The 26,084-nt window shown below is 44.4% G+C and overlaps 1 protein-coding gene across 5 annotated transcripts in view; it reads left to right on the forward strand.

Moving 5' to 3' along the window:
• CSNK1A1 (casein kinase 1 alpha 1) overlaps window positions 1–17,678 on the forward strand; it is a 36,117-nt gene extending 18,439 nt beyond the window's left edge. For 2 of the 5 annotated variants that reach the window (XM_035563928.1, XM_035563931.1), the window contains 6 exons: window positions 2,742–2,881; window positions 5,951–6,029; window positions 7,037–7,111; window positions 8,288–8,394; window positions 9,274–9,422; window positions 14,996–17,678. In XM_035563928.1, the coding sequence (XP_035419821.1) occupies window positions 2,742–2,881; window positions 5,951–6,029; window positions 7,037–7,111; window positions 8,288–8,394; window positions 9,274–9,422; window positions 14,996–15,003 (558 nt within the window). In that variant the 3' untranslated portion in view covers window positions 15,004–17,678. Of the gene's footprint in view, window positions 1–2,741; window positions 2,882–5,950; window positions 6,030–7,036; window positions 7,112–8,287; window positions 8,395–9,273; window positions 9,428–14,995 lie in introns of those variants that run through there. The other 3 variants (XM_035563930.1, XM_035563932.1, XM_035563929.1) reach the window with 2 other exon arrangements.
• The last annotated feature ends 8,406 nt before the right edge of the window (window positions 17,679–26,084 follow it).

Consider the following 26,084-nt stretch of genomic DNA (forward strand, 5'->3'; position numbering starts at 1 on the left):
TTCAAAAGAAGATGAATCGGAAAGAAATGAAGACATATGCCTATTTCTAGCAGGACAACTGGAAATTGCTGAATATGAATCATAGCTGAGGAGTTTTGCCATACCATCAGCCTGTAGCTTTCCACAATAAATCTTCAAGTATTAAATCTTAGACAGCTAGCTGCTGTATGCAGGCTGACAGATTTCTGTTGCCTGCTTTAGAAACTTGCTTATCAGTTGAGGCAGAGACTTTGATCTACTTCTCTAGTTGCTCTTGGCAAAAATCTTGCCCTACTTCTCCAGTTTCCTGCTGATCATGCAACAAACAGAATTAAGGTGGTATGAGGTTATCTGTGGAAATACTTCTGTTTGCTGGCTGACATTGGTATGTTCTGTACTCATCCAAATCAGGCTATAATCTTCCACCATCTCTTTTTGAGGTGGACTTACTCATGTGCCTTCTGCCCATCCAGAATGGAAAATACAGAATGAGCTGAAGCTGGCGAATGGAGTAAACTTCCCCAGAGAAGTCAGTGCTGTCAAACAATAAATATCCAATAACTTCACTAGTGTAAAGCAGGACTATGTTTATGAATTAACTCTGTTTTTGTTTTTTGTCTTTTTTTAAAGAGGACCACCCATACATCTTGAAGAATACAGAATTACCTTTCTCAGGTTTAATGTTTAGAGCTTGTAGCAGCAGTGGAAGAGCCAGAACATCACTTAGTAATTTACTTTTCTAGCTCCTGAAGAAAGTAATCTGACAAGTCTGTGCTAAACAAAGAACTAGACACCAGCTATTTGTGTATTAGAGGCGTAGTTTGAATGTTAACTATATTGAATCACGATCTGTGACTTTGTCCCTTTGTAACATTAATGGCAAGATCCAGAAGATTACAGAAAAGAAAGAATGAAGGCTTTTAATTGTTAAACTTTAACTAGATGTGCAGTAAAAATGTTGCATTTGTAGCATTTAGTTTCCCTCCCTCTCGAGGCACAGTGTTTTACTAAAACTAATTGACAAAGACCTTGTGAAAGAAGTTATTGCAAACTGTACATCAGAGACTGTCATCAGATCATGGACCTTTAATCAGAAAATAGAGGATTGCGTTTGAGGTCGAGCTTTGCAGGAAAGTTGCATTTGCAGTACAGTAATCACATATAAACTTTATACTGTCTGCTTTAGGAGTTTAATATCAAAATTGCTAAATTCCTGGTAGCTTGAGGACATTTCCGTGCTCACTAAGCAAATAACTACCTCTAGTGGTAGCTGTAGTGGGTGCAACAAAAAGACCACTGCCACCTTTCCCAAACTGTTGTCTGAAATGCAGTTTAAAAACCTGTTTTACCTCCTCTTGCTCAAAGCATTCTGGGCTTTCAGGGTGATTTTCAGTAGGATAGTGTGTAGAAAGCAAATGTACAAAAACTTTGTTGCATGTAAGTCACAGCACAACTTCAGCTTAAGGATTTCTGCTCTAACATCAGCTGTATAAAGAAGGTTTTAGGGTTTTAACTTTGTTCTTTTTGCTTGTATAGACTGCTATAGTTAGAAATTCTTCAACCAGAATTATAAAATCTACTGTGCAATTCAGAAACTCTTTCATTGTCTTGCATTCATCCATGTCAAGTGTCATGTTATAATTCACAGCAATTCCAGTATACTGGAGTGACCCTGCTTTGTTCTTGAATGCAGATATACCTGCATATCCGTCTCAATACTTCTTTGCATTTAAAGCTGTATCTTCTGGTCCGGAATCACCTTTAAGGTGATGCTGAATAGGTTTTTACTGAGAACTTCTCGATCCTTATCTCATCTTCCATCATCTCCCCTCCCCAGTTACTTTTGCAGTATTCATTAATTTGTAGGGGTTGTAGTCCCTGATCCTGTAGCATTAATCCAGCCTTGGAAACAGCTCAGCCGGATAAGTAGATTGGAGACCGATTGCTAGAATTTGAAATGTTCCTTACGTACTTCTGCCTCAGCTGTTTTTTTGCCTAGTCCTGAAATCTTGTCGCAAGAAGGTATTGTCTGTATTAACATTTGTAGATAGGCTGGCTGTTAGCACACTAACTGGCATGCACTCAGTTGTTGCTAGATACCAAATCATTGAGCAAGCCTCATTATTAGAAACCTAAATTGGATTCCTTGTACTAGGCTCTTCCTGGCTGTATTAATATCGTCAGCAAGGGTTTCATGCGGCTGTGGTCATCTTCTGGTAGTCTTAAGAAGAGCATATGATTGAAAGCAAGATGTCTTGTTTGCTGATGGAGGTTTTGGTCTTATGCTCTGCAAAACGGCCAGTGTTCTTTGATACATGGAGAAGAATATAGGATGTGCATCACTTGCATTAAGCTGCTGAGCTGCCATTAACTATCTGTATGTGTATGCTGCTCTAGCGCGAGTGGGTTTCTGTGAAGTGTACGCTTGCAGAATCATTTTTTTCCCAGATTGTGCGCTGTAGTTACTGAGCTAATGTGATACAAACTGCAGTAGTAACCTAAGACAGTTGTAGAACTAAGCTACGGATGCTGAGTAGCACAATCTAACCTGTTCCACTGGACTGAAAAAAGGCTTGAACTAATTCACTGTAAGTTTTTGAACTTACTAGTTAAAATTAGTTGTGACTCTGCACTGTTACTTTGCTTCCTCTGAACTGTAGGCTCTTAGGTTGTGTGGATGTGTTAAACTGTAGCTAATGCCTAGTGAAAGTGGTTGGGGGTTCCTTGTATACAAATATAATGTGTTTTTATTTTTCTTTAAGTTATTCCTTATTGACTTTGGTTTGGCCAAAAAGTACCGGGACAACAGGACAAGGCAACACATACCATACAGAGAAGACAAAAATCTCACTGGCACAGCTCGATATGCCAGTATCAACGCACATCTTGGCATTGAGCAGAGGTGAGTTCAAGGAGATTACCGTTGTGCTCTTTGAGGCTGCAAGATGATCTTATTTGTAAGCTTCTGAGATTTCTAAACTAATTTTCTGTGAGTAAGTGTATATATCTCTCTGCAAGTGCTTTTCCATTTGGCTGCTTATGCAAGGATAGGAAAAGAAGACCAAAGCACCTAACTTGCTCCTTGGAGAGATGCTGTCTTGCAAACAAGAGGTAGATGTTCTGTGTACTTCCTTTTTTTAGGACAAGATACGCTGTTATGTGGCTCTGTCAGAGAACCTTCACAGATACACTTTTGCCTTTTTCTGATTGTGTTGGTACCTGTTAATGCCAGTGTTGACTGGCTTGAGATGCAATTCCGTGGCCAGAAAGGGTATTCTAAAGCTGGTGTTCTGTGACTTCCCTTCAAGTTACCAAATTATTGTTAATCCTCTTGCTTGCAAGTGAGACTTTGTGATCCCACGACTGCTTCACTCATGCTGTTTTGGTTTCTGCTGTAACAGTAGTTGCAGCACTGCATATATCTGTGTACACGTCTATATATATTTGACTTCTGTTTAATCAAAAAACATGTTTTTAGTGTCCAGATCAAAAGAATATTGTTGTTACAGTATCCTAGCAGTACTCTGTTGGAGAATAGCACTTCAGGTTCTTTAGAATTTAATGTTAGGCCCTTGTGAGTGATGAAATGATAGCTCAAATCTGTTCCTTGTTTGAGTGCCTAGATAATATATTGTGTAAGTATAATACTCCAGCTGTGCTGTATGATGCTGAGGTCTCTTAGACATAGCCAAAATTCCCTGAATGTCTATGCCTATAACTTTGAATTTAATCAAGATGGCAATGACAGAATTTCTAGTGGCCAATGTTGACAGAACATGCAACTTGGGGTTTTAAGTTGTTCCACGTTTCCTCTTTGCTTTAACTTCCTTAAGGTTCCTTAAGAATGTTTTGTCTGTCAGTAATATTGTTTAAGCTTGACACATGGATCCAGTAGGGTAAATGACAGGTGGTGTAACTTCCAATGTAAATACATTTTGCAGAATTTAAGCTTTTCTTTTAAGGGAATAGCCATGCTAGCCCTTGCAGTGAAGGGAGGGAGCTGCAAAGGATTACTGGTGTTGAATTCAATGTAGTTTGGTATATGCTAAAAGTTATTAAACTGTCTGTGTGAAACTTATGGCAGAATGTTTCAGCTGTTAGTGCTATAGTTGAACTGTTACACAACATGTTTTCCTGTATTTAATGACAGCTATTCCTAAGGGGCTGTTGGCAGTGTTCTCCATTTCTCGGTTCAGTAATGGGGAGTATCATCCCGTTTTCAAAGTCCTGAAAATCATTTTTATCAGCACACATTCAAATGTAATATATCCATTAAAGATTGCAAAACTAAAAATTTCCTACAAAAAAAAAATCATGAAATTAACGAATGAACTAGATGGGGGATGGAAGCTATTAATCCCTTGTGTGTTCACGAATCTACCACTGTCTTTTCAGAAAACTTAATTTTATGCCATGGCCCCATACTGGTTCACTGGGTTCTGTTGACAATTAAAATGCACAATTCTAATAGAATCAGCAAGCTTTGCAGGCAGGAGTTTGTAGTCTTCGTATCATTTTTCATCCCTCTGCCAACGGCTGTGGTTTCATGTTACTGCTGAGATGACCCGAGAGCTAGCTGCTGGTAAGGGGCGCGAACCAGTCTCATCCTTGAACCCTGGCCCCAGCTAGTGATTTTTTTTTTGTTCTTGCAATGTGGTGCCTCGGCAAGCCGAGCTGATTCTCTTTTGGGGTAACTCCCTGCAGTGGTTCCCCAAGAAGTCATCTAGAACAAGTGTGGGCTGACAGGCAGGCTTGGGGGGTATGGCTGGTGGTTACGCTGGCTTGGCCGTAATGTGAAGCTGCACCTATAGCTTCTTTCCTGTGGTGCCAAGATCCAGAGGTAGGTCTGTCTTGGTTCTTAGAGGTTGTTCTCACTTTAAGGGAGCTGTTTTGCCCTTATCCATATGTATAAGCCTGTTAGCACTCCCACTTTCTCAGCCTCGTACTCCCTTGTGAGGGTAGTAGGTGTATAGTCTTTCCTGCCACCATTTAAATGCTTTTCTTGTAGATCTGCCTGAGTGGCAAAGCAGCAGCTATACCTGTCAACTTCTCTTGATAAGGGAGCTGGGAGGAGAGAAATAAGGTTTTTGCTAGTTTTTTTTCTCATGTTAAATACATGTCAGCTGCAGAGAGACAGTCACAGGAAAAATCTGACTCTACTACAGCTGGGAAGAGGCAAGTTTGCCAAGAGGAAAAAAATCACGGAGGATTTTTTCCACTTCAGTGAGCCGTGCTAGCCTTAGTAATCATGAAAGTTGTGCGGCAAAGTATGATGGTATTCATGTGCCTGAAGCATGGATCTGGGGCACATGCAGTACAAAAAAAATTGGAAGCTTTTTCTCCTGAAAAGTTAGCGTGCAAGTTCTCAGTGAAGGAGAGTTAACTTTGGAGTTCTCCAGCTGCCTTGAAACAGACTTCCTGTGGGGAGAATGCCAAGAGGCACCTCTCTGATGCGTGCACCTTTCTGAATATGACTTGTCTTGTAAAAATTGTGCAGGCAATTCTGTGTTTTTTTAACAGAAGTGAGAAAAGGAATGAGTTATGCCTTTGTGAATACACTGCTGTTTTGGGCCTAGATGTTCATTATTGGTCCCAGACTGATGCAAGGTTCAGGGGAAAAGAAAAAAAGATTAGATCAAAGATTTTGATCTTCCTGAAAAAGTTAGGACTAATATCTTGCATCTCTCTTGCAATGTATTCCTTGGTTCCTACAGGTAAAACTTCGATTACTACCAAGCTACTTAATTAAATGGGGAAACCCATTTATTTTTTTCCTTTATTTTCCAAAGTTTTTGTGTTTACCCCAAGTATTCTACTGCAGCTACAGATAAAAAATACACAATGCCTACTAACTATCCCTTGATTCTTTGCATATTTTTGGTTTGTTTTAGTTTTACAATGATTTCTTACTTTATTTCAAGTAGTAAGATGCTGAAATTTGTAATTCGGGGTATTCTTTCCTTTTCTACAGTCGCCGGGATGACATGGAGTCTCTAGGCTATGTGTTGATGTACTTTAACAGAACCAGTCTGCCTTGGCAAGGATTAAAGGTAGGTAATGTTGCTTTTTTTTTTTTTTCTCCCCACCCTCCCTGTTTTTTTTAATGTTTGGGAACTGTACTTCTGCCTCCTTGTTTGGGGTGGGTTGCTATATATAATGTTTAGCTTCAGCTTTTCCCAAGGCACGATATTTATAGAATGTAGAAAAAAGATTCTGTCTGCTTCTTGTACAGAAGGCAAAATGTGTATTGTTTGACTCTCCTAAAATTTATGCTAAACAATAGCTTACCGTCAGCTTTGCAAATTATTATTGTCCTGTCCAAGGCTGAGACCCTCTTTGGGAAGTGGAAAAGAACATTTTTAGTGGCTGTCTGAATTGCTGCAGAGAGCATGGAAATCTCTTTTCTACCAGGTTAAGCTTTAATGCTATCTTCAGTCTAGTTTATGGCAAAACTGAATGATTGTTAGCTGAAACATACTTGTTTCAAGTATTATTATGTATGGAATCCAACTGTAAGCATGGCAGGTATTTCTTTTTTCTGTTATAGAGACTTCAATGACTAGTTTCCATGTATTAATTGTTTTTCTTCCTCCGTGTGAGTGTTGTGTAACTCAAATAGTGCTGCAGCTGCAGATGTTAGATTTCCAAAGGCAAGCAGCTTGTGGAACACTAGAACGCTTTAGCAGCAAATTACTGTAATGGCTGTGTACTGAAGCACATAGGCAGAACTTGAATGGGATACTAAATGGGAATTAATACAACTTTGGCAAGTAGATAGGCAAGTCTGGTCTGTTTAATGGTCAAAAGCAGCAGCTAGAAGTACACAAGCTATGCCAAGTGAGGGAAGCATCAGACTGCAACAAATGGTATTAAACTGTATCCAAATCTTAATACCAGCTTGACCTTCATTCTCTTTGCAGTAAGTGTGTGGGACTTGGAGATTTCGTGTAAAATACTTAGGGTTGACCAAAGGATTTTTCTTTTTTTTTTTTGCTGCTGTCCTTGTTAATCCAGTGTTGCACAATATCTCTTATATTGTGACCTACATGTTCCACAGGCTGCAACAAAGAAGCAAAAGTATGAAAAGATTAGTGAAAAGAAAATGTCCACTCCTGTTGAGGTTTTGTGTAAGGTAAGAGTTTCCAAATGATGTCATGCTGTGAAATGGAAATTCTTTTCTCTCTTGTTTTTAAAACTAGAGCCAGTGTATTAGTCTCACATGGCATTTGCTGCTGAATAATGCTCTGTCAGTCAATGGATGCCTTGTGTTTGGCCACCCAACAAGACTATGAATGTGTGTAATAGGGCAGGCATCCACCGCTGTTTCTTGGCATAGCTCATGCCACCATACTTCGAGTTGTTGGTGACCATCAGCTGTGCTCTCCAGCTCTCTGGAGAGGCTTATGCAGTTCTTAAACATTAACAGTGAATATTCAATATGTGCCGCCTTGAGTAAGTAAAACAGGTAGAGCTGTATAGGTTGCTTTTACCTGTTGGTGGTTCTTCTGAAGATTGTTCAGGTTATCCTCTTATCTCAAATGCAGCATGTAGTTAAATTGGATGTCAGTTACAGTTAGAGCCACGTCGCAGAACAGTGGTTTTCCAGTGCTGTCTTTTAAGGCCTTAAGGTTCCTCTTGGGCTGTACAGCCATGAGCTCATTAACAAAGGTCCTTGAGAACACATGATAGTTTTGCACTTTAAATAGCAGCACCAAGGGTGGTACCTTCCAGATATGCACACTTATACACCCTTAGTGTGGCATTTTCCAAACTGCTGAATTGTTACACACGGGTTTTCTTGTAGTATGCCATTATGCTGCATTCAGTTACCTACTTGAATGTAGGCTTTAGTACGTTCTTTAAAATCTTCACGATTTAAGTCTTCACAACTAGTCGTAACTGTCCTCTAGTATGTTCAAGTAGATTATCAAGGAAATAAGAGCGGGATATTTTCAGAGACAATTACAGTTTCTCATTTCAGAGGTCTAATTAATAAGAACTAGGTTTAATTAGAATTAAATTGCTTTAAATGTTATATATTGGCAGCTTTGGTTGCTGAGGATTTGATTGCAGACAATGCATCAGGTTACAGTTCAGGGGAAAGAATACATACCTGGTAACTGGCTGATCAAATCAGCTTTCTAAAATACCAGGTAAGGGAACAACTAGAAGCAAGGTAAATTTAGAGATGTGAGTCTTCAGACAGTTTTCTTTTTCCATTGTAGGTAGAGCTTTTTGCCTTCTGTAGGATTGTAAGGAGCTTTTTACTGCAAGTCATGGCTTGATTAATGATACTGTTGATTTACAGGGATTCCCTGCAGAATTTGCCATGTATCTGAACTACTGTCGTGGCCTGCGCTTTGAAGAGGCACCAGATTACATGTATCTGAGGCAATTATTCCGTATACTTTTCAGGTCAGTCTCAAAGTGGAGAAGTACAGAAACTCACCCATGCTTTACCAGTTGATAACCACTCTGTGGAACTTGCACTGTAGAAAGCTGCTCCGTGCGTGTGTGGTGTACGGAGTTCTGTGACTCCTTCGATTTTGGAGTTTAAAAAGGGATTATAAATGGCTCTTTAAAAGACCTGGAACGATACTGTGCAATGTCATGTATGAAGGAAAACATTCTCCTGTTTGAGTTGTATGATCTGACCACTAATGCTAGAGAGTTGAGCCCATGCTTCAAATTCTGTTGCAAGTGGATTATGGAACTGACCCCTTGGTAGAAGAATTTGAAGTTTTTCACATTTGCTGATGGGTGATGAGAATAGCAGTAGTGTCCAAGAGGTGGATTTTGGTGGAGGGGAATTATGATGTTTCCTTGAGTTTGTTAGAGAAACCGGAACACAAACCCAACCTTGCAGAGCGAATAGTGCCTGTGAAATGAGGAGCTGGTACTGGTCTTTCAAGAATATCCAAGTTCCTAGAATCTAAAGAAATTTCTATTTGATAAATTTGGGATTTACAACACTGCAGTTCTCCTCAGAACTGTATACATTAAAGAAGGTTGAGAATCCCAGTGCAGAGAAAGCAATAAACTGGGTTGTGAGGAAGTGCTGTTTCTACAAATGCGGGATATTGCATAAACAGTGAAGAAAACAGTTTGATGGTATTTGGGCTTGCTTCAAGAATCCCTTTAAGTTAGTAATACTTAATGTTCATATATCATTCATAATCTCCAAAGCAGCTTACAAAAAATACTAATCTCTGGTTCTGGGTTTTCAGCAAAGATTCGGTCTAAACAGTAAAGTGGCTATGATGTGTTACAGTAAAGTATTTCGCTCTTTTCTAGGACCTTGAACCACCAATATGACTACACATTCGACTGGACAATGTTAAAGCAGAAAGCAGCACAGCAGGCAGCCTCTTCCAGTGGGCAGGGGCAGCAGGCCCAAACCCCCACAGGCAAGCAAACTGACAAATCCAAGAGTAACATGAAAGGTTAGTAGCCAAGAACCAAGTGACGTTACAGGAAAAAAAATTACACTAATTTGGACAATGTTGGCAATTTAAGTGTTAGATCAAGGAGGTGGTTTAAAAAATATATTTGGCTGCTAATTAAAAAAAAAAAAAAAAAGACGTCCTTGGAGAATTTGACTACTAACTTTAAACCAAAATGTCCTTGTTCTTCATATCATTTCTTCTGGGGATGTTGGGTCATTTTAACCACTGCATCTTTTGCTCCTGCATTAACCACTTTCCAAAAACGAGAAACTGACTTGGTGTTGGGAATGTGACATTTTTATTTATTTTTATTTATATATATACATATATAATATATATTTATATATATAAATATATAATGCAATCCAAAATCCTAGACCTAACACTTCTTAAGGGATAATTCTCATCAACTAGGCAAGCATCTAGAGACTTTGGGTTCTACTCTGTTCCAGCTGTTGTAGTGCTGTGGGTTTGCTTCTGTTCTGTATGCCTCAAACATTGGAAACAGAAAATTGTGAATGATCTGGCTTTCTCTGGTGGGTTTGCATTGAGACATTTAGTCCACAGCTAAAGGAAAGGACCATTGGGCTCAAAATGTCTTGCATAAATTGAGGAGTAACCTTAAACTAATGTGGTCTGCCAAGTCACAATTTTCTGAAGTATATAGATGGTTTGTGGTGGGTCTTAAGGTTTCTTAACTATTTTTAATGTTTCTAGGTTATGGCTTCAAGGGGAAATGTTGTGAAATATTAAAGATGCAGTTGTATAAAAACTGAAAACTGAGTTCTGAAGAGGCACTTAATTTTTTATGCAGTCTGTAGGCGTTTAAATTTTTTTCAAGTACATCTGCCAGTGTTAGCCTAGTAAGCCACTGGAATAAAACAGTGCTACAGCTATTACAGTTAGTCCTCGCATGAAACTGATTCTTCACGATGAGGTATGGATAAAACTGAAGCCAGAGGGGTTGCTCAAGTGAGTAGCAGAGAGACTGGGTTTGAATTATGTACTGAGGTATTGCTACTGCTGGCTACTCTTCAGAACATTCTTGTCTTGACTCCAGTTTTAGTAATTATTAAATTAGCTTAATAACTACTAAATAATAATATGGCAGAGTTGAAGAAGTGCAGAAGTCTTTATGGAAAGTTTATCAAAATGTTGTTTTTTATGTGTTGTGGTAGCTTTTAAACCTTACCAGATGTCTTTAGTCAGAAGAGCTATCCATAGGTATAACTCTTGTTCTCTGTTTTTCTGGATGAAATGAAATACCTGCTGGTCTTCCCAAGGCTCAATCTGAATGTTCCTTGAAGGGAAAAAAAAAAAAAAAATCCATGGGGTATCATTAAATGTCAGATTCCTTGATACAGAGAGTCCAGCTTGGTTTGCTGGAGTCAAGGGTTTTTACAACACTGAAGGCTGTGAACGAGTTCCCTTGTTTGAAACCGTGGTTCATAATAGACTCAGGTATAAAGCAACAGGAGTGGATGGTTTCATGAAATAGGAAGCTCTGATTGGAGTTCGGAACCCACTGCTGAAGCCAGTCCTATGTCAGGGTGTGGAAAGGTTGGTTGTTAAAGCAGGAAGGAGTAATTTAAGCAAAAATGCAGATGGTCAAAGACCTCAATTTTCTGCCTCCACTTTTCAATGAAGATTTAGTGGCAGAATGCAAAGCTACAGCTGACTGACAAGCATGAGTAACAGTCTGTATTATGATTGAACCCTATAGACCATTCCTGTTTCTTGATGGACCTTTCCCATCACACTGGTAACGAGGTCCATGAAGACATTTGTTTTTCTAGTAGAGTTTCATTGGCTCTTGGAGTAACAGCCTCCCAGTGGAATGACTCCATCCTCTTCTCTCCTATCATGAAGAAAAGGTTCGTGAGCCTTGGATTGATCAAGCTGTAATATCAGCAAAGCATTAAAGTAGTGCTTGGGAAACATCTGAAGACTTCCCATCTTCTTGCAATGGTTAGCCTCAATCTCTTCTTCAAAGTAAAGATTCCAAATGTCTAAAAATTTTACATGCCTTTTTTGAGGAATCTTGCCAGTTACTGAAGAACTGAAACAGCTAAGCTCAAGCAGAAGGTTATATGATTCTCATGTTGCTGTCGCTTTGAGGATTAATGAAATATGTGGTTATTTTTTAAAAGTTCAGTTAAATTCTCGTGTAGCTGCTGTAGCAAAGCCTATCCTATCCTGCTGTCTGGAAGTGGCTTAAAGGGCTCCACCATATCAAATTATACCCACTTGGTAACCATATCCAGGTTAACAAGAGTACTGAATAGCAATTTACGGGTGCATTTATTGAGTAAAATATTACAGAATAAAGTGCAAGTACTACTGAAGATGTGCATCTTGATGAAAACGTAACCATCTTTCAAATCGTGTTCAGACACTTACATGACATAGGTTTGACAGTGTGTTCATCTGTAGATGTTCCTGTCTCTTGTAACTCAGTTCCACATGAAATCATTTCACTGAGTTTTTCTTGCAGGTTAATCAGGCTGAATATTCTGTTTGGTTCCAGGGTAGGCCTGCCAATGCCCTTTTTTCCCCCCTTCCTGTCCCTCTCTTCTGGAACCGTGTGGCTGTGTCTTTTGTAACAGCAAGATCATCTGGTTTTGAACTTGGGAGAGGTGAACTGAACAGATCGAGCTTCCCTGCTGATGCTGGGAAGTTGAGCTCAATCTTTTGACAGCGCAGTAGTTGTTCAGGTGTGATTTGTAACAATGGTTACAGTCAGCTTCCCTCAGACATAACTAACTGTTTCAGTCAATCTCCAGAAAAAAATCTATCATTCCATTTGAGAGATGCTTTCAATTCACTTCAGTGCAGAGTTCTTTAGCCCATCAGCAGTCCCATTATCGTTCACTGGATGCCTTTGGTCATGGCAATATTTCTCAGAACAGACTATTCATCTCTTTTTGAGATTTAGCCAATTGACAGCTAAACACTTCGCTGCTTGTTTCCGCAGCTAGCTATTTCATAGGGAAAAAGTTGGAACCCCTTTCAAGTAGAGGAGTCCCTTGAAGTATGACAGTACAGTTATTCTTCTTCCTTTGATCGAATCTGTGGCTATAGCAATATTAAAACAATTTGAGCATCCCTCATGTATCATTGGGGTGATGGGAGTTCGGGGAACACCTTGGATGGTCGAGGTGTGATACACGTGCAGATTTGAGCTGGCCCTGTATATGGTAAAGGCTTGCTACAGAGACAGATGCCTGCATAAGCTCTCCAACACACTCTTCATACTGGCGGAGTCATGTATGCTACATGACTGCTCAGTCATGTCATTTACCAGCTGTTGTTGGTCTGCATTTGTGAACACGTCTACGTAGTCTTAACAGGAGTTGTGAAGGGCATTGTGGGTTGAATCCAGCTCCCTATTGCTCTTTAAATAGTTGACAATTCTGTTGCCCATAGTACTTTGAATTTGAGGGGTTTAATTTGAAGCAACTTGCCTTGGGTTGACTACGTTGTCTACCAAGTTCTGGGTAAAACAGCTTGGGAAGAGCAGAGAAGAGCCATCATCATCAGAGTGAACAGTGGACGCTCTTGACAGCGGTATGTGCACCACAAGGCTGTTCAGCCGTTTGGGCTGGATTTTGAAATGTTTTCTTTCCGAGAGTTGACCATGAAGAATTATTTAACAGGTAATCCGATACATGAGGACAACAAACTGCTTCTTTCTCATTTTTGATTCAAAGAAAGGTGATCCCTGCTGCTTGAAGGAACTAGCAGTGAATATTTGTAATTGGGAATCTCTAATTCTCTCTTGTGTCTGAGAGATTTATTTTGAGAAGGCAAGCAGTGTGCTCTGGTTCTGATAATATCATTACTTTAGCCCATGCAAATCTGATTTCTTGAGGTACTTGAAATGTATCTGAGTTGAATAAAAGCATCATCCAGTTGACTGATACCTGTGTAAGTAGTTTAGATGCTTGTCTAACTGGAGAAGCCCCGCCAAAGATAGCCATATTGCATTGATTTTTTTCATACATCAGTTACCAAATGGGAGTCAGGAGCATTGCACTCTACCCTTCAAAAGGGACTTAGCTTTCCAGACTTCTGCGTAGTAAAGACTGTTAGCCCAGAACAAATAGCAGTGTGTCATTTGTTAATATATCCTTTGTCCTCCGGTTTGAGATCCCAGTTTCACTTGAAATGCTCGGGCCTCTAAAGCAATGAGTTGATCTGTTTGCTCCAACACAGGGAGCATACCTTCATTCTTAACTTAATTTTGGCTGCTTTGATGGAGAAAATGCTTCAAGTGATGAATCAGCTTTCACTGATGAACACATTAAATGGAAAAACAGTGTAACTTTCAGTTGTGTGCATCCAGTAAGGGTTATGCGCAACTTTGTCCCAGTGGAACTAAGGGATAACTGGGGCTTCTGTGAGAATTTACATGCGAGTAGGAATGACTGTTCCAATTCCAGCACGGGATTTTTGTTTTTTTTTATTTCTATTTTTTAGAATTCCTAGTGTTTCCTAGCTGTTTTTCTGGGTGCTATCCAGATATATTTTTGAATGAATATCAGGCTACTTTTAAGACTTGGTTGCGTAGGTTTCTTTCTGGATGACTGCACAAGCTATAGCTGAGGTCAGCTTTGTAGTTTACTCTGAAGATATTTCTGTTGCAAAATCCAGAGCTATTGCTCAAACAAATTAATACACTCACAGAATACCCTGCTGTTTGAAGGGCATCCAGAGTAGAAACTTGCTTGGCAAAGTAGTTTTTGGTTTATGTTCCTGTTAACTCTTTATAGCACAGTGCTGCTGAGTCACCAGAAATGAGTATATCAGCAGTCTCAAGAAGAGAAGACTAGCTTAGCTTGCAGTAACTGGTTCTTTGAGGTCTGTATGTGTGTTCTTTTTACTCTCTGCTTTCCACGATACGTTAAACTTGTCGTTTGGAGTTCTGAACTCAAACCCAGTTGTTTTTGACATCCAACTTTTGGGTCAGATGGGTTGTTTCCCTTGTCCTTGGAAGGACAGAAGGTATGCTGGGTTCCTAGTCACTGTTAGAGGTTCTCACTTCTGTTCTGGTTGCCCAGAGCATTGTACATCTGAGCATGTAGTGAACACCAGTTACTGTAAGGTAAGTTATTTGTTTTCTTTTTCTTCTGTCTGTGTGACATTACTGTACTCTCTGAAGAGCACCAGTGCAATCAGATGAGTCTGACGTTCAAGGATAGGAACATGAGATGTTGAGACAAGTAGAAAACAATCCTATGAAATTACATCCTGCTTCCTAGTGGCAATAACACATTTGCTTTCAAATTGTTGGTCTAAATTCGTGTTTGAGGAATGTGGCATCCAGCTGATGCCTAAGCCTTTTTTTTTTTTCCAGTGCAGTACTAGATGAAAGTGAGAGCTGTGCATTTTTGCTAAAGTGTGATGGCAAATACTGATTAGCTTTGGGAAAGGACATGAGGAACTCTGCAATTGTGACGTGGAGCAGCATTTTCCCCTTTGACCATAACTGATGTTTAATTCTCCTGCCCTGAAGGCTGTTTCTCATTTTCATCCAGTATCAGTAAGTTGCCCTTGTGTTTATCTTGCAGGTTTCTGAGCATGGAGAGGATGGGACAAAGCAGAGCAGATCGGAGCAGGACTTGTCACTCCCCAAATCCTAGAAATTTTAGTTCATACATACACTTGCCAGTGGCTGTGGGCAACCATTTACTTGGTGTAAAGAACTTAATATCAGTATAAACTGGCTCTGGGCAGCGTCAATGATGCTGCACTTTGAGTTGTAGCAGCTGTAATTGTGAATATTACTGAGATAGTGAAACATGGTGTCCAGTTTTCTATTGCATTTTTTTCAAGTGGAAAAGTTAACTAATGGTTGACACACAAGTGGAGAAAATTGTGCATATGCCAATTTTTGTTACCTTTTTACTTTGAACTACACTGCTTATGAGATCTCATTGTTTTGGAAGAATGGCATGAACAGTCTTCGGCAACAGTTGTGATAATTGTAAATGCTCACAATTGTGCACTCTTTTCTGGTTATTCCTCCCTGGGTTTTGAAAGTTGTACACTTTAAACATTCTTAAAATTGTTGGCTTCTATGTGCAACATATCGAGCCAGCTGACATGGTAGTAACCAAAGATTCCAGTTTTTAAGCGTATGAAAGACTCTGCCTGCTTACCTGTGCTAGAAATAACACATCTAAAGTGAAGACTTAAGAGAAACTTAGCGACTACTAGATAATCTTTAGGACTCTGCATTAACTCTATAATGTTCTTGGTATAAAAGGAAAAACAGCATATTTGTCACAAAATTTAGTTAACATCTTACAACTGAACCTGTATGTAAGTTGCTTAGATAAATGTAATCACTGTAAACATCTATATGATCTGGGATTTTGTTTTTATTTTGAAGCGGGAGCTTTTTTTTGTTTACAAGTTCATTAAAAACTAAAAACTGTTTCTGTAAGGATTTTTTTTTTAAATTTGCCTTGTTAATTCAGTTTAAGAAATCTGCATTACCCTGTTTTTTAAACCAGGTTTCAAGGCCATTTGTTAAGCAAAAGAAAGAAGTCATATTTCTTTCTAAATCATTTTAGATTTAGTGTTGTAACTCTTCCTCACTTTGTTTTTAAATAAATTTTGTATTTTTTCCTTGAGGGGGAAGGGGCAGTCTTGCATTTTTATAACTTGTTGTTTGAGACCCAGCCCTCTATACTAAGATTGGATTTTTTTTTTTTAATAAAGTAAAATGGCATCTTTTGCAGACCCGGTATTGGCAGTGTAACAAGTGCTGCCATGTCATGCATTGGCTGGACTGACTTGTGATTGCTAGTTTTGAGAAAAATTTGGATGGAGTATTTGGATGGTTTTAAACCAAGGCATTTTCTTTCAAGTTCTTGTGAAGTGGATATGACCAGATTTACTCTTGTTCTTGGGGACAGCCTCACGCCATGCAGAGTTCACATTGGTTACTGCCCCAGGCTGTCTTCCTTCTCACTCCTATTCTAGCCCAGCTGAAAGACAGAAATACTTTTATTGCTGGTAATTCTTTAACAGTGTAATTTATTCCTTTATAGCATGTCAGAATAAATTAAAAAAATGTCTGAAAATGCTGCCAGATGCCTATTGTGTAAATGTTGTTTGTATGTTAGCTTTTTAGACAGTTTCCATGCATGTAACAGAGTTCCTGGTCACAGTTCATATTTTTACTGTTTGAAAAGATCTTTCATTTTGAAACCTGTTTCTTCAAGGTAATAATTACACTGTGCACTCTGTCATCTTAGAGTGGTAGTCTGGATCAAGGCTGCACACTTGTGCAGTCACTATGCATACTGCCTGTACAGGAAGGATCTGCTCTGAGATGATAAACTTCAGCTGGAGAGCTTTGTGTGCTAACTAACAATTGGATAGATAAACTGGGAGTACAGGGAGGCAAAAAGTCTGCCAGGCTTCAGAGAGATTTGTGCATATTTGGAAACGTGTATGATGTTTAAGAGCATTCTTTCTGTTACCTGGAAGATGAAAGAAATGTAGCTCATTCTTCTGGATAAGTTTTTTTTTTTTTAAGGCTCATCCAAATAAGGATGCCTTATGAGCCATGCCTCAGATGAAGACTGGTGTGTTTCTATACTGGTATCTAGAATACTATGCTAAGTCCTTATGTATGATTTTTGCTGTCTAGGCAATGCATCTGACAGCATGCATCGGCGTAAGAGGAAGAAGCATCAATGAAATGCCTCCTTGGCAGCTGTTTTCAGAGTGGCTGCTTGGAATTGTTTAGTACCACTTCTCTTGCTTTGACATGAGATACTCTAAAAATTAGAGGAAATCATTTGGTTTCAGGAGAAGAAATTGTTTCCTCTGTTCATTAAACTTACTCAAAATTTCTAGGAGGGTTATCAAAGTTTAAAAACAAAACTGCCCTTGAATAAGCAATGTAGGCAAGAACAGCCTGTAATGCTTGGCATGTCAAAATGCGTTGGTTTGTAGTTCTTGCTACTGCAAGCCTTGTCATACAGAAGAGCGTGGAGTCCAGTTAGTCTTTAAAACTTGGTATGTTAAGGGTTTACTTCTACACAGAAGCGTGAGCTGAAACTGTCAGCTGTGTTGTGCTTCGTTGCAGAATACCAGCCTTCGCCAGACATGCTGAACAAGATGGCAACCTTTCTCAAAGAGATGCTGTGATGATATTGAACACTCATTTGCTGTATGATCTATTTGGTTTGTAACAAAGATTTAAAACTGAAGTATTAAAAACTATGTGGATCTTGACTTTTTGGTTGCAGCTTTGCAAAGGTCTTGTGTTGAGAGGTTTACTCTTATCTGCTATCCTCGTGCAAAGTCAAAAACTTCTGCAAGGAAACCCAGGCCCTTCCCAAGTAATTATTGTAACAGCCATACAGTGCAAGAACTACAACTGTGTGCTCCCTGTAAAGTGCTAGAATTCAGGTAACGAAACAAGACTGACAAATAAGCTCTCAGCCATCTTCCTAAGCTGCGTACAGTGTCTTAAAGCAGTTTATTAACTTTATAGCAACTCAGCCACCTTTTAAAGGCTTGCTCAACTGGGAGGGTGGGGTACTTGGGTAATATACGAGTTCATTATTTTTAACCAGTTTAAACTTTTCCTTGTTGCAAGCAATTGCAAGCTCCAAAAGACAAAGACTGCTTTAGGTCTCATCTATTACAGTATCATCCTGCTGAGGAACGTTGCCCTGCATTGCCCACTATCCTACACGGTGTTTGGGTGATAGTGATGAATGGAAGCCCTGGCTTCTCGTGCAGAAGCATCTGTGCTTGAATATATTGTGGCAACCTGCAAAAGCTATATGTTTTCTGCTGCTTTGGCAAGCCTGCCCATTGTATCCCACCCCATCTTTTTTTTGGTGGTTTCTATTGAATTTCATCTTTTTTTTTTTCAAGCTTACATGTTGATTTGTTCTGCCTGCTTTCTCAGTTGGCTTCTTCAGGTGTGTTGCTTATAAATTCCAGGAAGTTGGATGTGCCTTTGTGTGCTGTGCTTTTCCTTAAACAGATTTCAGCAGAGGTGAAGGCACCTAAGTGAGCTGCTGCTGCTTTGGGCAGGAGGTTGATCTAGCTCCCTTCCCGCAGTTCCTTCCAACCGGAGTTTTTCTGTGGTCCTATGTTAGCTTTTCGCATAAGGCTTTAACTTCTCTTGACAGCATTCTGCAATTCAGAGTATTTGTTGTTCAGCCAGCTCCGTCAGCCCATCTGCTCCTTACTTAATCACGGTGAAATCATAATGATTTCGTATCAGCTTGATGTCATAATGCAAGTTTATGAGCACTGCAGGCTCCAGACGAAAGGAAAAAGTGGGCTGGGAGGAAGAGCTGTCTGCTCTGAGCGCTAATGCCTCTGGAAACATGAGGCAAGGGACGACGCAGAGGAAGTGCCCACGCTGCTAATTGGGCCTGAGTGGAACAACTGCATTCATGGCATGTTCTAATGTGGAAATTGCTCTTTAATGCAATCCTGATTATCTAGGGCTAAACAGGAAGGGGGGAAGGGCTGTACAAGGTCTTCATACGAAGAATTGAGATTGACTGTTGTGCCAGGAGACATGTTCATCGTTGTTCATCATTTTCGGCTGTGTTAATGAAACTTTTTGGAATAGACTGGCTGTTTTTCCTTCCCTGTAAAGGAAGGGTGGTGTGTTAGGCACAGGCTATGTCCAAACAGTCCCTCTTCTTAAAGGAACCACAGTGAGCCCAAATGCTTTGCACAGCTCAATACGAAAGGCATGAATGCTTTTAAGACACTAATTCGACTTTTTTTGAGTTGTAAGCTGGTTTTGGATGTGACTGTTGCTAGTGCTGGATTCAGGTGGAAATCTGAGGAAGCGAGGGGTTGTTCCTGCTGCACTGGGTTAGAGTGAACAGATTGCCAAGTATTTGTCCATAAAATAGCTATGGAAGTGATGGGGCTGTTTTTCAGAGAACAGCTTGGCATTCTGACATCAGAATACCTGAGCACACTTTGAACCATTCCAGTGTTTTCTCTCCTCTCCCCGAGAGCCTTGTGTTCCTGTTGGTAATACTGATTGTTGTTTTTTTGTCAGCACAGCTGGCTTTACTTCACTTCTTTCCCTGAATTTAGAGGGATAGCATCATTATGTGTAACAGAAATGCCATCAGAACCGCTGTGTGCGTTGGTTGTGGTCAGAAAAGCAGGCTTCTGGTTTCCTTTGCTGCTCCCAGTTCTCCTACCAGCCACAAAGTGATAGCAAGCTTTGAGCAACTTTGCAGGCGACACTTTGAACTTTTTTTTGAATGGAAACCTGGAGAACAATTTGAGATCGTCAGAAGACCTTGAAGGAGTGCGTGTGCTATCGTACAGGGCAGACTGGCTTTGAGCGTCCCTTGTTTGCTGCCAAAGTCCATATGTTATGATAAATATGGGCCTTATCCTTTGTTCCTGTAAATACAGGGCATATGGTTGATTCAGCACAGTTCACGTAACCAGCATAGGTGGGGCAGTGGTCTTGCATGATTCAGCTATGCTGTGTGGGACCTCATGGTCCAGCAGGCCAAGGGCACAAGGAACAAATCTTACCTTTGCCTTCCTTGTGCCCTGAATGAGTCACTTTCGTGTGGCTCTGGCAGATACCAATGTCAGAGAAGTGCAATGGGACTTTGAGAATGAGGCAGGCAGGCAGGTGTGCTGAAGTGAGAACCCCCCAGGGGTTAAGGCGGGTTTCTGTGCAGCTTACTCTGCTGTCTAACTGGCTCTCACTGCTGCACAAACCTCTCATGGTTTTTGTACACCGACTGGTAACTGCTTTTCTGCACTGTGGGCGAGTGAGCTTAAAGATCCTCGGGTCCATTGTTACACAGCTACAAGGACTGATGTTTCACAAATCTCGCTGTCCCCAAGTACAGCGGTCTGACCCCGGGACCAGTTTGGGGTTTGCAGTTGGCTCTGGTATTGAGAAGCAATTTGTCACTGCTGGCCTGCAGCTGGACCAATGTGCAAGGCACTTGTCAGACCTTCCTCTGGTGGCAACCGTAGGTAGGGCTTTGCCCAGACCAAGGGAAGAGAAGCAAGGAAGGGTTTGCCTGCCTGCCAGCAGAGGGGGAGGACAGCGCAGAGGTGAAATGGAAACGTGGGTCCTCTGAGCAACCAGAACATCACTTAGGCTGCAAATCACTCATGTACCAAAGGCTTCCCACTGGCACAGCTCTGAGCTGGATCTCTTGTTGGTGGCTGCTGGCAGGGCAGCAGCCAGTGTTCAGCCAGGGTTGTTCGCAGCAGGTGTGTCTGAATGGGATTACCTGGTGGGGTGAACCCCACTAACGGCTTCAGAAGTATGTGCACAATGGAGCATATATTCCTGTGTCTTCAGGGCCGGTTCTCACATTACACAGGCTGAAGCTCAGGAAACTCCTGTTGCATGGCACTATTTGAACAGTAGGTATGGCCAGAAACTCGCACTGACTCACATCCTGGAAGTGCTCTCCTTCCTCTCTGAGCCCCTTTCTTCTGAGGAGGAAAGCAGAGTGAACCAGCTGTGGCCATTCTTTGCTCGGGCAGCACAGGAAGTATCAATTGATTCCTTTTATTAGATAGCCTCGTGCTACAATGGCCCTGTTGCTCTGCTTGCTTCCAGGGAACAGAGAACCATCAATAAACCCTGTTTGCTTTGCACCCCAGGCGTGGGAAGGTGCTGCTGTGCTAAAGCTGCACTGACACAGCTGCAGCGAGTTCCTGGCTGGCTAGCCTGAAGCTCTTAACAAATCCTATAAACTGATTATGGTCGTAAGTCACTCTGCTAAATGACCTTTCTCCTCACAGTGACAGCTTTTTCTATTGCATCTCCTGACCTTCCTGGTACCTGTTGGCAGGGAGGCTCCCCGCTGCTGCCTGCCCTCCGCAGGCCGGGGCTTTCCTTTGGTGCCAGCAAGCGGCATGCTGCGCTGGAGCCCAGGAGACAGAGCAGGGGTTGGGCGATGTGATGCTGATTGGAAGTGGCTTGTTTTTTTGCTGCCCAACATGCAAATGGCTCGCAGGATCCGATCTGTGTGCTGCTGTGCTCAGCCTTTCCTGGTGGAAGGCTGTTGGGGCTGTCAGCTGCGTGGGGAGGCTGCCTTGGGAGCCTGCAGAGGGGGGTTGGTGGCTGGATTCTCGGCAGGCTGGCTCGGCTGCAGCCATGCAGCTCTTCCTGATCATCCCTTACAAGGGAGGCACTGAGCGTTGGGACAAGGAACACCTTTGTGCCCGTGGGACTCCACGCAGGGTGTGTTTCAACGTATCTGCTGCCCTTGGCAGGGTGCGGCAGGAGGGAGAGGAAGCGGCTGTTCCAACACAGGCTGGTCCCGGCACCAGGACCCGCTGCTGTTTCTTGGGGGACACCGGTGTAAACCCCCAGGGGAAGCCAGAGAGGCTGAGGCTGCTCACCCTGATTGGGGGTGCTGGGCTGGGTATGGCAGCCAGGCAGGCTGGGGAGATGAGCCCAGCGGTGCTCTCCTTACCCCAGTTGGTGCAAGCACAGCCACGGCTGCTGCAGGGGGGCTGGGGCTGTGTTCGCTCCCCACTTCCCATAACAGGGCCCAGCTGCCTACAGTGAGGGCCTGGCTGAAGGACAAATGGCTGTCACTTGTCCCACCATGCATGGGACATGGGGTAGCCCCAGCTCACGGGTGGGAGCAGCCTGCCTTGCTGTGCCTCCCCCAAAGGGCTTGTCCCCTGGGCCTGGAGAGTGCGGGGATGTTTGGTGAGTGAGGTGGCTTCATCTCGGAGCCAGCATTAGATCTGGCAGCGAGAGCTGGGAGCGTTTGTCCCTACAAGCTGTGCAGTCAGAGCAGGGTACCTGGCGTCTCCCTACGGTGTGCCAGCACAGCGCAGGAGGGTTCTGGAGCTGCAGCGTCCCTTTGGCACGGGTACGTATCACACAGTCCGTTCACGGCAGCTTGTCTGCCCGCTGTAACCTCAAAGACGAAGTTTAAATGCCAAGATAGTAGAACAATCGGGCAGAGATGAGCTCAGTTCTTCCTGGGCGTGCTGCAGTGCCTGCTGTGTGCTCCATGAAGCCGATGGCATGCACCGTGCCGTGGTGGGGCTGTCGGCCCCAGTGCTGGCAGGGCAGTGGGGTGAGGAAACCAGTGCGTGTCTAGTTAAGGGCCGGGAGCAGTCCCGCTCCTCTAAATAGCTTGCCAGCTGCTAGTGCTTGTTAATGTGCATGAGCCATGGGGGGAATGTGGGGTACTTGGGATCCAAGTTGCAAGGGGAGATTTTTGGGATAAGAGGGAATCCTAAACCCCAGGGAACACTTTCCAGGAAAGAACTCATACCCAAATCCCCCTTCTGGGAGAGCAGGGCAGCCTCCCCTGTGGATTGTGACTGCTTTTGATCTTGCCACAGTAATCAAGAGTTGGGGCTGAAGTCCTGATCTCAGCCTCTCAGCCAACATCCTCAGAGCTAAAGGCTGAACCAGCTCCATGTCACCTCTGACAGCTTTCCAGCTGCCCCGCAGCTGACTCTTGGCGTCTTCAGGGTTTTGCCCTGCTCCGGAGACCTGCGTGCCTGTTCTGCAGTCATTGGGTTCACCCATGTTCCCTGCTCCCTGGTTCTTCCCCTGCTGTGGGTGAGGCTGTGGTGAGGCTGGTGAGGCTGGAGGCCAGCTGGTGCTTTCACAGCCCTGCTACGAGAGCTCCTTAGTGAGATGGGAATGGGTTGGAGCATGGTCTGGGCCAGGGGGCTGCTTCCTCTGCCCAGCCATGTCTGTGCCTGCTCGGCTAACCTGCTGCAGAGCCATGTGTCTGTGGTGCTTTGCACGTAGCTTCAGAATGAAGTCTTTGAAAGAGACCTCTGCTGGGTAACAGCTTGGTCTGGCTGCCCTCTCAAAGCAGCCCGCTCCATTCCTGGAGCCCTGCAGTGTAGCTGGGGAAATAACACAGCTTCTCTTTCAGGGGGAGCTGAGCAGGGACTAAGCTCCTTGCTCCAGCTTGCATCAACAGGAGCAAGGTAATCCCAAGCAGTTAGCCTGCCTCTGCCTGATGCCTGGAGTATGGAGGTGTCGCTGATGGAAAGCTGAGAGCAGTACGGGAAGTGCTTTGGCTTATAAGAGGGGCTCGAAGGCCATGGGTGCTGAGTCTGGGCCCTGGGCTCTGCCCCGCAGGCAAGGAGCCTGCTGGTGCAGGTGGCACCTTCCTGAGCCAGCTGCACGCCCGCCCCGCGTGTCCTGGTAGATGAGCGCTGCTGGCTTAACATGGTTGCTAGGCAGGACCAACGCCTACCTTTCCAAGCTGCCATCGAGTTGAAACACTGCTCCTGCTCTTGGCAGCATTTCATCAGGCCAGCACCTCTTCCAGCTCTGCTGTCCCAGGGGAGCGCTCGCGCCTGTCCTGCAGGGCGGCTCCAGCCCCGCTCCCCTCCTCACTGTGTGCAGGGGGGGAAATGAGGGCTGGACGTGGCTGTCACCGTGGCCTCTTGCCCCCTGTTCCTGCTGCATTGGCTGCCCCTTCCCTCCTCTCCACCCTGCTCCTGGGTGGTGCTGAGCACTTTGGAGCCCTGGCTGGCGGAGGGGGATGTCCCCTGGTACGGGAGCTGGAGGAAGGGAGCAGGGCCCACGGGACAAGCGGTGGAAGTGCTGATTTCTCCCCTGGGGGCTTCACTGGTGTCTTTCCCAGGCAGGAGTGAGGGGAGGAAGACAGGCCTAGCCAAAAAAAAGAGCCTAGGCCAGGCCTCTAGGAGCAATGCTCTGTGGAGCACCAGGCCGCAAGGCTTCATCCTTTGTCGCAGAGGCCTGAAGGGTGCTGACAGAGCCTTTGGGGCCATCACTGCACCGAAGATGGCAGGTTGTAAGGGGGCAGCAGGGCCAAGCCCTGCCAGTAGGGCTGTGAGTGCTGCCTGAGCTTCAGGCCTGTGCTTGTACTTGTCTCAGCGCGTATGAGCCAAGTTCTGCCCCATCCTCTGTCTTTGCAAGAGAAGTGTCCAGTAGCATGAGGCCGTTTCCAGATTGTGTTTTTCTCCCCAGCTACAGGAAGTTTTAGGGGATTACTTACAGTGCTCAGAACAGGCTTCTCTGTCCCATGCCAAACTGCAGCTCTGCGGCTGATCCTCTCCAGGGCTGTGCCACTAACAGCAGCCCTCTACAGCTCCCTTCATCCCACTTAGCCCAGATTTCCCCTAAGTAGGTCACTCCTTAATTGAGGGCAAGTACAAAGTTGCTCTGTTCCTCCTCGTCCTTCCAGGCTGGACAGACCCCCGGAGGAGCTGCGAGGCTGGGTGATGAAATTCATCCCTGCTGGCTGCTGCAGCTCCAGCGCCCTGCTTAATGCTGTGTGAAGCCGAGGAGGGCCAGGCAGGGCCGGGCTGGCTGCTGCGGCTTGTCAAAGGCTGGCCCTTGCTTGGCTGCAAGGAGGAGACAGCAACAGCAAGAGTCTGGTTTGGGGTGGCTGTGTGGGAGGGAGGGAAGGGTGACTGCCTGCTTGCAGGGGGGTGGGCTGCAGAGGGGGAAACGTGCTCTGGGTGGAAACGTGGTCTGGGTATTCCTATGTTAATTCCTTCAGCTCCTCTCCTCTCCCTTCCATCCCCCCAGACCCCAAAAGGAAACATCAGCTCCTCTCACCCCCCAGGGAGTGGCACCCATGGCTGCGGTTCCCCTCAAAGCATCAGGGGAGGGGACAGCTTTGCCCTTCACCTCCCCGGGAGGCACATTGTCACCACAGCCCCCAGCAGTGCCCTGTCTGTAAGGGGATGCCTGAGCACGGCAAGCGGGAGCGTGTCCCACCAGTGCTTGGTGTTCCCTCCTGTCACCACACAAACAGGGGCAGCCATGGGGCGCCCAGCTGCAGCTGAGCCAGGTGGGGAGCTCACCCTGTTCCCCCTCCTTTGCCTGGGCTGCACTTGCCAAGCCCGTGTTGCTTAGCCCCTCACCGCTGGCGCCATGGAGATGCCTGGGCTGGCTCCAAAGTCCAGCTGGGAGCGTGGGGAGGCTGGGGCTGGCCGTTTTCCTGCTGCCATCGGCCTGCTTGGGGCTGGTGCAGAGCGGTCTGAGCAGCCCCGTGCTGCGAGAAGCTGGTTCTTGGCCTGGGTCAATCCTGGGTGGGGGTTAATGCTATGCTGGGACTCGGTGCCCCAGCTCAGCACTCCAATAAAGCCGGAGCCCAGGTCGAGGTGTGCCTTGAGCTAATGCTGGTTCTCAGCAGCCCCCAAGGTGCTCAGAGCTGGGGAGGGGGGCAGGGAGCTGCTGGAGTCCCGCGGGGCAGCACTGCAGCCCTACATGGGAGGATCAAAGCTGGCCCCTGGCCCCAGCCCCTGGGGGACTCGGAGAGGAGGGATCAGAGGTGGGAACCCACTGTGGAGCCGCCACCACCCTTGCCCTCCTGGGTGCGTGTTGCTTTCCCAGGCTGCCACCAGCCTCAGGTGCCTGGGGTGGGAGCGGAGCAGGGCAAGCCAATCCCGCCGAGCAGGTTTGGAGCTGCTGGGCCTGTTCGCCGGGGTGGGGATGGCTGCGAGTTGCTGACGGAGGGGCTTTCGGGCGTTGCGTCGGGCTGAGCGTGCACGGCCGTGCCTCCCACCTCGGGGCAGGGCTGGGCACGGCCTCTACGCGCCACCAGGTCTGCTCCCAGGGCCAGGGGGTGCGGAGTGCCAAGGGGGTGCCAGCAAAACCCCTTCAAGCATGCAGTAAGGGACAGGAGCAGGGTTTGGTGCTGCATC

The sequence above is a fragment of the Cygnus atratus genome, chromosome 14 (assembly GCF_013377495.2).
Source record: "Cygnus atratus isolate AKBS03 ecotype Queensland, Australia chromosome 14, CAtr_DNAZoo_HiC_assembly, whole genome shotgun sequence".
Classification (NCBI taxonomy): Eukaryota; Metazoa; Chordata; class Aves; order Anseriformes; family Anatidae; genus Cygnus; species Cygnus atratus.